Here is a 14,605-nt window from a genome sequence, read left to right on the forward strand (position 1 = left end):
CAATCTAGATAAAATCACTCCACACAAATGACAGCTGAAAAAAAGGAAATTTAATGTAAAGATTCTGTGCCGAAGGTTACTATTTCTGGGCAGTACTGTTCCCAAGACAGATGACAGCCAATTTCCAATCAGTACGTTTGTGAAGCAAATTCTACTTAACTTTTTTGTGTAATCGTAGTCAGTAGAACTGCTTCACATATAAAATTAGTTCATTAACAAGGCAACTTAAAATACTACATTTAAGTAAAAGCCTTTATGAACAGTAATGAAAAAGTTTTTATTGATTTAATCCCAAGAGAAGAGCAGTTTCCTTGTCAAAGAAAACATAAGGTTTTATTTAAAAACAAATTCGCAAAATAAAATCCACCCAAAACTGTTTGAGATGACGGCTTTCATTTTTCTTTGCTGAGCTGCTTTCAATATAAAATCATAATCTGGTTTATCATACCAAGCCAAGCAATATGTACAGTGGTTCTGGGAGACCGATTTCAGGTGCAGAAGATTCGTTCCCGGCCCATAATCCCTTTTTCAAACTGGACAGTCATAAATATGGATTGCCCGATCATCTCCTGCAGAGACCACCTTGGATCCATTTCCATTGTACTTGACACTCCACACCTGAAACAAAAATCATTTTTAACTCTTGCTTTTGGATACTCAGTCCAGGATGAAGCCTTAGTGCTTCTCTGAGATATAAAGGATTTAAAGATAATATGTCATGCTGCAATGTACAGATTGACTTACCCACCAAACAAATGAGGCAAATCCATTCTTTGACAAGTACACGCTGAGAAGTAACGGAACAGTTAACAGCAAAGGGGGCTGTCTGTTTTTACTGGATGAAGACATTCCAGTGAAACAATGCCACAAGAAATAATCACAAATGTTCATTCCCCAGGCAATGATATCCAGACTTCTATTGACATTTGGAGTCATTTCATGTGGCACTGTTGCAGCATAACAAAATATTTTAAGAATCATAAGATGACAGCAGTGTCAAATCCTATCCATAGATTTCTCTGAAACCTTTGCAGACACACAATTAACAAGGCCCCCACAAAAATGCAGGCCAACAAAGATTTCCAGGGCAATTGTTTGTCCTTATTTATTTCTCAGTTTTAGAACATCTTACTAAATGGATTCAGCCACTGTATTTTTTGTTCCTGTTGAAATTGCTAATTGACATGCAGAAAGGCAAAAACCCCAAAATCAAGACCTCCTTTGGGTAAGGAAGTAAGGATGCAAAATAGACTCTCAGTGCTTTGAAGACCAAAAGGTCTGTACAAACACTTCCCTTTATAGCTCTTTACAAAATCAATCTATACTTCTATGGTTAGTTGGAATGAAAAATTATATGGTAAAAGGATACAATCAAACACACAAAAGTAGCTCAAACTAGAAATTGAACAAGACAAACCAATCAATGCTAACTCCCCCAATAATGTCCTTACAATATTTTAAAATGTATTTTCACAGTTTTTAAAAACTATAGAAATCCTCACCTGGTCCTGATGGTCGAAGAAAGTATTCACACAAGCTCTTGACCCAACATCCCAGACCTTCACACTCTTGTCGGAAGAACTACAAAATCGAAGACAATCCATGTCATGTTCCATTACATCTGGCACGTATTTAAAATACAGTATTTAAAGAAAAGGATAACTCAGAATCTTGGTCTTTGAGACTGTAGGTTGGCTAAAATAACAGGTGATGGTGATTCTTTCAAGATGAGAAAAAAAATGTTTGCAACAAAAAGGGACAGGGCTTTCAGTGATAGGCTTCAGCTTCCCCCACAACCCTGTACTGGACAAAGTTGGTATCCTTTCAAAAACTAGCTATTTTTACATTTCTGTTTGAGAGCCAAAAAAGGTCCCCCACAAACTTGTTTTAAATATGATTCCTCAAAACCAGGTATCCTCAGCTGCTTGCAGTTAATAAAAGTTAAAGGCTGTTAAAGATCTATAGCCATCTACATTGCAAATATTGCAAGGGAATAGAAAAGTAAAGCATTTACAATATATTTTAGCTCCTTTTGTCCACGTTTGCTCTTGCATTTCACAGCCCATTGTTCTGTTTAAAACACAACAAAGGCCTTGTCTCTCTCCAGCTACGGTCTACATAACCTGGCTGAACTACATAAGAGAGAAGCTTTTAAACTTTGCGGTTTTTCACAGAAATATTAGTTGAGAATGAGATCACAACAGGAAAAAAAACTTTGCAAGAGGATCAAACTCTGGGCAAGCATCTAGCCTCCTGTGGCAGTGCATTTATGTACACTCTCCCCCCCCCCCCCCGCACCCATGATGAATTAATTTACAGCTAATTATAATTTAATTGACTGCTTTAATTCAATACCACAGTAACTCATATCCTCACTGATCCTGTGGCCAGGAGAAAGAATGCAGTGACACCCAAGGCTAAGCAGTGCCCTCCTTTTGGTTCCTTTAGATAAATCAAAGTTGAGGGTAAGAAGTTCATAACTTCAAAGTGAGTTATTTACTTGGTAAATTCAAGTAACCACATAGCTCTATGGGTAAAGTAAACAATAAAAGTCAAAACTGTTTCCAAGAACATATTTCTTTTTCTTCTGAAAAGCCTGTTGACCATTATCAAAATCGAAGCTCCTGTATGCTTCACAGAGTTACTTTTGTCCATCTTGCACTGGCAGCATTTCAATATAGTGATAACATATCCTACCTGGAAACAAAGTGGGTGTCATCTGGACAAAAAGCAACATTTAATACCCAAGAACCATGGCCACTCAGTGTCCCTGCAAGGCTGGCATGCTGCCTGTAAAATTTAGAAAGTACACCATTGATCTGTTCAAGCAAATTTTGCAAAAAAAAATACATTCTGCTTCTATGGTGCATTATTTCCACTTTTGCTTAGCTAAATCTTAAAGCACCAATGTTTTGGTTTATAGTCATCTTGAGACAAACAGTCTCAAACATATAGTCCCAAGATAAGCTATCATTTCATTTTAAGCATTTGGAAGCAGACTAGTTCAGTAAGAAGATAGGTTGCACTTACATAATTGAGTACAGCTGAGAAATGGTGGAAAAAATTTAATTTAATTTAATTTTTAATATATTGCATGCAGTTTACTGGGAAAATGTGAGATCTGTATATTGAAACAGCACTGATTGCTGTGACAGGTAAAATTGCAAAGTTAATAACCTGAAACCACACTATTCATAAGTATAATTCTTGCAATTCTAAATTGTACTTACACATCATAAATCTTGATATACCCATCATCTGAAGCTGTTACTAAGAGCTGAGAATCTGGCGAGAATGTCAAGGATCTAATAGGCATAGCATGACCTAAAGAAAAGTTCAAATACATTATTCTACACTTCTGAAATTAGACATTGAGGTTTGGATCACTATATCCTAAGATAACTCTGACCTCAGCTGTCCTTAACACTGATATACAAAGAGATACCATACATTATAAACAACTCTAAACTAAATAAAAAGTAGACATCTCCGTATTAAGTAAATTATCTACTTCTTGTGAATGAATTATATTTGCAAAATATGAGAGGGGAAAACGGGGGATAATGGTAAGGGAAGAATTAACTGAAGAGAAGTTCCTGTACCACATTAAAGAATAAAGGTAAAAAATGTCAAAGGTTATTTGGTAGAGTGTCAATGACTTCCCACTAATATTCTCGGTGTTTGCAGGACACTGGATCATCTATAAAAAAAACTGTGAGCACTTGGATAGTAAGTTTTTAATAAATTAAAAGAATAAACTTAAAATGTATATTAAATCACACTGAATGATATGGTATAGGCTACACATTAATGAAAATATATTGTTTCATACTAATTTTTCATTCAATTCCTATTTTTGATTATTCTACCATTGTACTCAATCTGTCCTCTGCACAATGTTCTGCAGAATTAATGATTTATGTATCTGGTGCATTACCTACTTGAACGAAAAATTTAATTTAATTTAAAAACAGCTCTGTATGTTTTTTTCAGTACAATCGAACTAGTAGTAATTTAATGAAATTTTGTGGGTAAATTATTCAAGATGAATTGCTTTTTCATCAATATTATGGTGAATATTTAGTTGCATATTTTTTAGAAAATCAGTTAACTAAAACTAAAAATTAACATTTTAAGAGCGCTAATTTGACAGTCACACCAAAGGGCATAACATAGCCTAATAGGTGTTTACAGTTTAACTGATTTATCCAATATTTGGCTATATCTTTAAAAAAACACTTATAAAACCCTGACAAGTTTTCCTTAAATAGAAAAACTATTTGACACTTAAGTTCAATTACTTTTTAATATCCATAACGGATAAATAAAAAACAACAAATTTCCTGCAAATCCACAAACTTTTTAAAGGCCTTAAATGGACCACTAAATTATAATGGGTTCTCAATTTGTAATAACTGCATCTGACCAAATTAATAAAATTTTGCAAGCAAGGCAGAGCAATGGGATGTCTCCATCCCATACAGTACATACTTTAGCCACTACATAAAGACAAACCACAGTGTAAGCACAGTGTTTAGAATATCAAAAGAAACTTTTTCTACATGTAAACAAACAAAACATCTACAAAATGCACTTATAATAACAGTTTCTTTATACAATATATTTTCCAGATGTATTAATTACCTTCCAAGGTGTGGAGGAGTTTTCCTGTTGCAATATCGAAAATATTTATGATTCCATCTATAGCCCCACTGACCAAATATTTTCTGTCTGGGCTCTAGAAGAAAAAAAAGTAATCAAATCGTTGGATTGTATAATTTGTTGATATCATTATAGAGAAGTATGGCATTTGGTTTTTGAAATCAGTACAGTGAATATTACTAAATGTATTTGGCTTCAGGACAAATGCAAGCAAAGCTATAAGGAAATAAAAGGCCACATACTCCCATGGGAATCCATATTTTATAGATCTTCAGTACTCTTCAATTGAAACTGCCATGCTTTTGCACATTATTCTTCTAAACACTGCAATTTTGACAATTATTAATTTATTAAGAAGAATGTTTAGAGTTTGCACACGCTTTTCAATAAACAAGGAAGGCAAAATTTAATCCTGCTCAAAAGAGTGAACAATTTAACAACTTTTCAGGTGTGGCTCCACTTGTATTTTTGTTCAAATTGTGTGAAACTAGTATTTGTTCCCAAAAAACACTGCATTACTTTTTAAAAATCCTTTTCTACAGGGTTTACACTGAAAGTAAGAAAAAAAAGTATTTAAAAAATGTACACTACTTTTTATGGAAAAAAGATTAAAAATATAGAACTATTTAACACTAGAATATTAAGATAAATGAAAGGCATCTTACATATGCAATACTGAGAATGAATTTTCCTCTGGTGTCCAAGGAGTATTCCTTCTTCCCACTCTCCACACCAAAGATATTGACCTTTCCCAGATGACTTCCTGTGGCTATGTATTTGGAGTCAGGTGAAAATGCCACACTCCAAGCATCAACTGAAACACAAAGAAGAAGAAGAAGAAATTGCATCTTTCTTCTAGGAGCTTGTGCTAGCTGTTAATGGCCAGCTGCATTCCCAGAAGCATTATGGAATTTAAAAGTAATGCGAGAAACACGAATAATTAATAATTTACACTAAATATCCACCACCAGCTCCTAGGAGAGGAAAGTAGATTGACGTTACATGAAGGCAAAATAAGCGTGCTTTAAGAATTTCAAATGGCATGACCATTTTTCATGTATAGATTGATGAAAAATATAACTTTGCCCAATCAAGAAAATCTGTATGTGAAAAACTAGAAACAATACAAAACCTGGCCCTGCGTCCATTGATTTGATCTGTTTGCCAGATTCAAGATCCCAGAGTCGTATGTGGGCATCTAAAGAGCTGGAGGCTGCGATGGCCCCATTGTGACTGATATCCACAGACACCACCCCCAGCTGATGACCTTCCAATGTCCACTGCAGCTCCAGCTTCTCGTCAGACCTGGAAGAAAGAAGACAACGACAACAACGTAGCACCCACTCGAGCTCCACGTCTAAATAATGAAAAACCTAAAGGTTAAAACGAATTACCATTTCCAGACTTTCACTAGATCATCGAGAGAGCCGGTCACAATTGTCTCAGAGCCATCCTTCTCACTCCGCCCCCAGGCAGCAGTCCATATTGCATCATCATGAGCTACAGTTGAGCATCAGCAACACAGATTCATCACACAAATCCTGTCATCTGCATCATCTGTATGCCTACAGTCTTATAGTCCAAGATGACAGCCTATCGCCATAGACAACTCACGAGTACAGGTGGGGAATACCACAGTTTAACAGACATAACTGCTCTGTCTGGAAATTAAGTCTTAGTCAGTGATTTACTGGTCTGGAACAGATAACTGAACCAGCACCAATCTCTTTGTTAAGAAGGCTTTTCTTGTACTTTGTAGGTGGAGCAGCAGCTAACATTTTTGACATCTTTAAAAGGCTAATGGTCACAACATAAAAATACACAAGTTTAATGTCAAGTTTAAACAAATGAAAAAAAAACATCTTTACATGACTTACCATGCTCTTGTTTGAAAAGTATACTGTACTGAAATTAAAAAGACAAAGCAAAAAAAAATTAAATCTGTCTTTCCCTGTATACTGATTAATTACATTTTACATTACGCTGCCCTTGCACACTTTACTTTTCAAAAATATGCAATCCCTATACTGTAGACTAATACAAGGCCTGGCTCTGGCTTTGTGGAAGTAGGAGAGGAATCCATTTATATTTCAATGTATGTGAAAATGCCTGTTACAAACGGCTCCAGCGAGTCACCATTCTGAGAATCTTGTTCAGTTTTAGATTTTTACAATCAAAACTGAAAACCAGAACAAACAGGAACAGCAAATAAGATGACAGCCTTTCAGAACCTATTGTTCCTCCATTTATGTAGCCAACCTTTATTCAACTGATACTGGAGACATAACAGACTGATGGGTACTGGGATAAAAATACAGTTGAATAAAACCTAAGGATGTCTTTCAGGATGTAATTCAGTTAAAACACTAAACTAAGCTACAGATTAATTAAATAATTCAAGATGCAAGATACTGAACTGATATATTTGCAATTAAGTGTCCAACTCAAACAGCCAGGGAGTTTGCAAAATACTGTGCCTTTGCACAGAAACTATCGTGGAAACTTCAAGGTTACATTGTAGGCTACATGGATTCTATTAATTTACCCAGGTGTCAGACTAACAGGACACATGATTAGAGATGCAATATCCCTGTAACGTGTCACTGCTGTTGAAGATAATTAACAGCTCACTTAACTTACTTGTGTACTCATTTTCTGTTCTTCCAAATATCGGCCTTTCAAGCTGCCTGTGGGAAAATAGGAGTTAGAAAAGCCTTCGAAAATGAGATTTTTACGTTAAAAAAACTTTTAAAAATTTAGTAAAATGACAGTCTCTCTATTATATGGATATCGTCCGTTTCATTTTAGAATTTTGTTGACTGTATAATTGTGCATATAGTTACAGGTGCATGCCAGTCAAAATATATTTTGTTCTTTTTTAAACGAACTTTAGAACATACAGAATTATAGGTTTTACGATTATCTCCTACAACGCTATACGAGCCCCGGGAAAACATCTCTACACAATCTGGCTATTGTATGAAAACGTGTCAAAAGCAGAAAAAAACAAGTCTATTTCTTTAGCAACAAATGCAATATAATTTAACATATAATCATTGGGAATAGAAAAATCGCACCTTTTTAGATTTTTGTCCCAACGTTTCTTTGAAATTCACTATATAATGCATTTGACTAATTTTTAACTGCAGAGCGCCATGACAACCTTACGCTAGGAATTGTGGGACAGGGGTTCGCACTCGAATTTCCTGGTAGGGCGGAGCGCCCGCGAGAACAGGAAAAAAAGAAAAAAGGGGTTGAGTCGGTTTCCTGTCTGGAGCGAGTCAGTCAGTCCTGGGTCAGGGCAGTGTTTCCACACTTCGAGCAAAAGTATAGTTTGGTGTGTTCACTCACTGTCCATGTTTCCACAGGGGATCATTTCAGAATATTAGTGTTTTTGCTTTCCAGAATCAAAAGTCAATGTCGTGTCTTGCGTTGTTGAAAAATCTTTAAATTTTCATGTGCATCATTTGGCTTATCTATTAATTAAATGTCAACGTCTAATTTTTATTTAAATTAATAAATGCATTCACACAAGAGACAGTAATAACGATTCTGAAAATGTCTCTGTGCCAATAACGAAGCCTCTACCCTTGTGACATTGCCATTGGTCTGAAAGATATTGTTAAATTATGCAAGTCAGATTGTCTAAGTATCACTATCAAAGAATTCTACTGTTTCTGGGGGGAGTTTTAAATTGAGCTCAGTGATAAATACAAGCCTTTATAATAAAAAAACTATTATTTTCTTCCCAATACGCTATTTTTGAAATGTCCCTCTGTTAAAACAGACAGCACTTACAAGCATCTGATACAGAACATTGGACACTGGATCCAGCAAAAAAGATAATAAGACATGAACATGGACATTTGGCTTCCGTGAGAAATGGTCTCATGAGCTAATGTATTTTCTAGTCTGGCATATAAAGGAACAAAGTGATATTAATCTAATTTGGTCTGTGTCAGGTGCCCGGTGCAGTGACATTTATTGAAACAATGAGGCAATGTTGTGTGACCAGTGTTTGTCAGGTGCAGCTGTGATTAAATAGTGCTGTCATTGTCCCACAGCCAGAGAAAGTCTTACCAATGATCTATGTCTCAAACATTTGCCACTGAAATAAGCACAAACACAAAGCTGGCTCATCACGGCGTGTGCATCCGAAGCACCACAAAAAATGAAAAGACACCTTGTGTTACTGCAGATGAAGTTATGTTTCTTTTCCACATCGAACGGTCTACAGCATTTATTAGCAAACTGCTGCATTTGGAGGACAAAGAGGTACATGTTTTCAGGTGTCTTCTTAGTTCCTGCAGAAATCTTACAGTTGTTTCCAAAAGCTGACGGCTCAGTTGTTTTGGAACAAGACACGTAGTCCTGCCACAAGGGAATCTGCATATAAAAAACACAGAAGTGGTTTTTACGGGGATTTTTGGCTCATAAGTTGTGTGGGATGGGGAGGAAGGGATGGAGGTCATTATTGAACCCCGTAACCTCCCCTTTGCCAGCAGACCTCCGTGGGGTCAGCAGTGATGAATGAGCAGGAGGAGAGGAGACAGCAGGGAGTATTTTAAATATTGGTAGACACTTCATTCATCCGCATGCTCAGTTATTGGAGCCTGAAAAGGTTAGAGTCAGGGCATTCCCTGTGGGAATGCCAGTTGGACATTTATAGCAAAAATGAGAAGAAAACAAACCTTGGTGTTAGCATTTACGTGGCCCTTCAGCCAGGATGGCCTCTGGGAAATGATGTGACAGACACGCCGTGGCCACTCTGCAGGTAACACTGCGACACAGGTCACAGCCCTCAAGCCAGCCTGGGTGTATGATCGATGTACTCCATTAGCCCAGTATGGATTGCTGGGGTTTCTCTCTGTAATCTAAGACAAGGTTTTGAAATAAAATAGGAAGACATCTTATTTTTAGTTGTTTTTTTTTTTTCAAGAAGCAACATCTACTGAATGCTGGCCTGGAATCTTCAATGTTCATCAGAAGCCATAGAAGATTGTGGTGCACCGCTCCTTATGAGAAACTTTTAATCTAATTTAATCTAAGATACTTATGAAGGCAGAAATGGGCATAGTTACAGCTATCTTAAAGAGCAGGAAGGCTGAGCTTGTAACTGTACTTCAATCCTGCCTCCTGTTGCCTTGTGAACAATTTCGTAAACTGTTTTTGTGTGGTGATAAATAATTTCCACCACTGGTTAAAGCTGAAACCAGGAAGAGCATTTCTTGTAATTCCAGTTATAACCTTGAATCACATAGGAAATGTTGGAGTGCTGGGAGATACATCATTTACCACATCCAGCCTACTGTATTTTTTCATTTACTTGGTTTAAAATTTTTGAGTCATTTTGAAATGTTGCTCTATAATTAAGCACAGTAACCAGATTACTTATGATTTGGACCTACAGTACATCTTGCACTTTGACAAGTTTCTCCCTATCACATTTCCTGCTACAGAAGCACCTCTCCCTGATCAGTTTATGATGAATCACAGCACGTAAGTGGACTAAACATTTTTCTGAGCCAAAATTGCCAAAAAGAACCTAAGAAGTTTTGCATTGTACAGTACATAACTGTGAGTCAAAGAAAAGCCAAACACCTCTGCAGTGCATTGTTTCCTCTCTAAGAAGCCACAAGTAGAGAGAACAGAAAATTTCCTTTCTTCTGCCATAATTTATTCATGTCCAAAAAATAATTCATCAGTGAGCCTTTTTACTTCAGCCATTTCCCCCTCCGTGGACCAAAGGAAATAGAATTTATTGTCCAGAAGACGGCTGGTGAGCCCTAAAATGGCCAAGCAGTGTTCACAAGGGAATAGTTTGTCTCCTATTACTGGTCACTTCCACAGGACAATGACAGAGTGCTTCGAGCCCCATCTGTACATAAATTATCTCCTGTTGTCTTGAGGGCAGTTTTCAGAGATTGATGAAGACCTTCAAAAAAAAAAGAGAGAGAGCCGATCTCGCCTGAGGGAAATTAATAAACAAAAGTAGCCTCTCTCCAGGGGAGGCCTTTTTGGGAAGATGTGGTGGAGAATGAATAGGTCCACATGGTGAGCCATGCATTGAAAACCAGCTGAATGGAATTACGGACAGGAGGCTGCTGAGGAGTGTCCTGACAGTGGTTCTCAGCTGCTGGAAAGGAAAAGGCAGAGGTTGTCAATGGAAAAGGAAATGCAGGCATTGCACATTTGAGCCCTGACTGCTCCCCAAGCAGCCAAGCCTTTTCTGTTCACTGTTTTTCCTCTTCCAATTTCCTCAGTTGCCTTAATGGTGAAACATCGCTGCAATTATTAGGCTTTGGAAAAAAAACGTCTAATCCAGGCGTTCAATCGCCTTCCAAGAAACAGCTCAACGCTTGGTCCAGCAATTCCACCCAAATTAATCTTTTGCAGAATTCTCCTGCAGCTGTGTTTAAAAAAAATACTAAATAAATGTTAAGAATCATTCTTGTCACTCTCGAAACTGTGTGAATTTACACTTATAGAAAAAGAGTAGTTTGATGGCTTCATCCAAAAATTTAGAAGCATCACAGGACGTTACCAGCACTATAAAGTTCCGTAAGATAATGACACAGATTTGTACCTTATTTTAGATATGAATTACAGATATAAGCAGTAAGCTGGAAAGGAATAATACATGTATGAAATAAACCTATTACTTGTTCCTTTGCAGCCTATGCATGCTGATGCACCTACCCACCTGAACTACTTCATAATATATGCATGCTGTTCATCATTACTAAGTATAATATTTATATGTACAGGTATGTCTTTAATTGTAATGCAAGAAATGAATGGAAGCATTATAATTTCTGTTTCAATTTCCCCTTGGAATAGAAGGCTCCCAGAACAAAACGTTGTTCTTTTAGTAATCTTCCAGTTGCAAAGTAATTGGTCTTTCTGCACTGAATGAAACACAAAAGGAAGATACACTCTATAAGTGTCCTGTTGCAATAAATGAAAGATAGCATCACTGGCTATAGAGGTAAGACTGATACAATCCAAAATTATTTCCAGACAGGTCCTGTTTTACACCATTAAAACACACAAAGCCAGTCTTCAGACTCCAATCATCGCTACTGCTGTAAAACTGTACAGAGCTCTTAATCAACCTTAAGCAAAAGCTTTGATGAATTTCATTCAGGAGGCAAACCTTTGAATAAGATTGTTTAATCCTTGCTATTTCATTTGCAAAATCAAATGACCGAATCATTAATCTTACAAAAAATGAATGGAAGTCTTTCAGATTCCTAAAAAAAATTAAAATGAAATAATGAACAATTGAAAAGAACATGGGCCCTGTTAAACTTTCCTGTTTTACAGTCACAATTTATTAATCCACACTTGCCAATGCCCCGCGTTACTCAAGAAAAACCTGGTAGTCACTCCATTCTCCATTAGTTAGAAATACAATTTTCTTTTGGATTTTGCAATGCCAACAAGTAAAGCAGCATCGTATGCCAATACTTTCTCAAATTTAATGAAAAGCAGATGAGCTATAGACAGTTTTTTAATTAGATAATCATGGGTTCTATCTGGGAGGGAATTGAAAATCTTACAATTTTACATTAATCCCAAATTTAATGCAACAGGAAAAGCAGTTTAGTGGGGAAATACTGAGTTTTCCAAAATGTGGCATGAGGTTGTTCGTAATTATCAAAAATTGCTTGTCTCATAAGAGTGGTGCTCTGTGATATCTGTGCTGGAGGAGAATGATTCCAGTTCCAGGCCCTAGTGTTGGCAGGTGACACTGAGGTTTCTTTCCATGGATCAGGACAGGAATCTCAGTTCCTTGGCTCGACACCTCCAGACACTTCAGTACAGCCATTTAGATCACCAGTCTAGGAACAGGATTTTATACACAACCAAGCACGTCTGTAATGATGTAGAAAATGTATGTCTGTACCTTTTCGTAATCAACTCTAAAGCCTGCAGAAACGTAGCAAGGGGGTGGTCAGTATGGTACCAGTCTTTAAACCCCTCTGTGCCCTAAAGCTATGCATTATTCAAGAACTATTTTTATTTTGTATAACTATTTATTTGAAGCAGCTTTCGACTCATCACAAACAATTGACACAATTTATTCTAACTGGACAATACCCTATGTACTGCATGTGTTAAGAAACTGCTGAAAGGACTAATAGACGTAACAAAGAAATGATGAGTTCTGGCCACCAGCTTGTTTCCTTGGGTTTTATCTAGAGCACACTGATCAATGTTTTTTAATATAGTAGCAGCAATACTGAGAGGGAATCACAAGTCTGCAGTGAGCGTTGTTTTTCAGCTCAGAAAAGGGAGAAGCCTGAAACAAAAACATCTTAGCTTTGTTCAGGGCAGAACATCCAGCTCACACTATTATCTTTTAGTAGCAGACTTTTTTATGTTCACTTTTTTAGACATATCCAGATCTAAAGAGTAGTGCTAACAGTAAGATTAACTGGCTTCAGCTTCTGGAACAAATACACACATGAAAACCACAATGACATTGCCTGTAATGAAGCTGATACATCCACATGCCAGTTAAAGGGGATGTGCACTGGGTAACTCCCAAAAAGGTTCCACACCTTTCTGTCCTGTTTCTCAGGTTACCAGGACAAGACATCCATATACTGTATGAATAAGTGTGCCTACCATGGTTTAGGAAACCGAAGCCAAACTATCAGATGCTCTCCAAAAATATTTCTATTTTTTCTCTGTTTTCTATGAAACACTGGCAATGGGTATAATTAAATTCATAAAATGTGGAGGTGTCCGACTTTTGGAGATCAATAATTGTTTCCTTGAAACCTTTGAGAATGTTCTGATGTTCCGCCTGTTGATTAAGAATACTTTGTAGCCTCCTTTCAAGGCCATCAAGGTGACTCTCAGAAGCTTCTAAAATCATCCAGAAGCTTTGAGCTTCTACCTGATGACCCCTGGTCCAGTGTTACATATTGCAGGATTTTATTTTGACAAGTTTACAAAGCATGAATACATTTGAATATTGTGAACTTCGAAAAATGTGTAACCAGTTTGGTTAGATTTAGAATTTGACGTTACCCAAATATTAATAAAACTGTATTATTCTTACAGTTTTCATGTTTTCACTTACTTGTCCAAATACACACAGATCATACATTCTCTTTCATCTCCTCTTTCACTTCCATTGTGTCAATTAAATTAAAATTAAAATTAAATTGAGACCCAACTTTATACATATATTGTAAATACATACACAATGTATTACTTTGAGCAAAAAACACTGCACGTATTTTAAAAGGACACAGAAAATATTTTAAAATATTCATGAAATTTGGTGTTTGGGGTGGTGTTTATTACATTGCAGATTCTATAGGCTGGTTACCTGTGAATGCACAAGTTAGTGCATATTGCCAGCATTTTCACACATTTGAAAAAATATATATTTTCATTTTTGGTATGCTACAAAATTAAAGCTGGAAGTCATTAGTTGAGGTAGGAGCTATTTGAAGGGGAGTTATGATTTAAATACAAATTCAAGAAGATTCAATCATTAGTATAAGGTCACTCAGGCTAGAACAGGGTGTTGTGGTGCAGTATTCGGAAGCAGTTTAAATATATAACTAGCTCTGACAGCGGTGTCCTATACGTACTTCCACATCTCTACAACCAGATGAGAGACCAGCGAGTGTGTCCATTTGGCACCACATACGAGTTTCCTTTGAACACATTTCACTGCTAGACTGAATCAGACGAGACTGTTACACTACACTGACCTGGTGAATCAAGGCGAGATTTATAGAAATGCTACCGCTATGACTCAGATTCAGGCTAGGAAAATACACAAATTTACTAAGCTTGAATTGAAACTGTGATGGCCAGGAAGGGTTAAAGAGCACAAGGACATATCTGGGTTCCACATGCTCCTCTCATTGTGCTACATCTTTAACGGGGGCCTTGTTTATATAATTGGATAGGGCTT

General features: G+C 36.8%; 1 protein-coding gene across 1 annotated transcript; it reads right to left on the reverse strand.

Annotated features, from left to right (window-relative positions):
* Positions 1-30: 30 nt before the first annotated feature.
* Positions 31-7,859, reverse strand: skic8 (SKI8 subunit of superkiller complex). Its single transcript, XM_088920681.1, has 11 exons — positions 7,740-7,859; positions 7,303-7,349; positions 6,540-6,567; positions 6,057-6,162; positions 5,795-5,967; positions 5,328-5,476; positions 4,645-4,738; positions 3,231-3,324; positions 2,698-2,790; positions 1,503-1,581; positions 31-618 (listed from the first exon to the last, which is right to left on the reverse strand). The coding sequence occupies exons 2-11, from the start codon at positions 7,312-7,314 to the stop codon at positions 529-531; spliced, it is 918 nt and encodes a 305-aa protein (XP_088776807.1). The 5' UTR covers positions 7,315-7,349; positions 7,740-7,859; the 3' UTR covers positions 31-528.
* Positions 7,860-14,605: the final 6,746 nt, after the last annotated feature.

The sequence above is a fragment of the Atractosteus spatula genome, chromosome 7, assembly GCF_055471065.1.
Source record: "Atractosteus spatula isolate fAtrSpa1 chromosome 7, fAtrSpa1.hap1, whole genome shotgun sequence".
Classification (NCBI taxonomy): Eukaryota; Metazoa; Chordata; class Actinopteri; order Semionotiformes; family Lepisosteidae; genus Atractosteus; species Atractosteus spatula.

What these genes read in the sequence shown, in the direction of transcription:
- skic8 (XM_088920681.1), bottom strand. An exon ending in ACTTTTCAAACAAGAGCATG is followed by an intron (nt 6,163 to 6,539) that starts GTAAGTCATGTA and finishes GCTCAACTGTAG; the next exon opens with CTCATGATGATGCAATATGG. An exon ending in TATATCAAGATTTATGATGT is followed by an intron (nt 2,791 to 3,230) that starts GTAAGTACAATT and finishes TAAATTTTACAG; the next exon opens with GCAGCATGCCAGCCTTGCAG.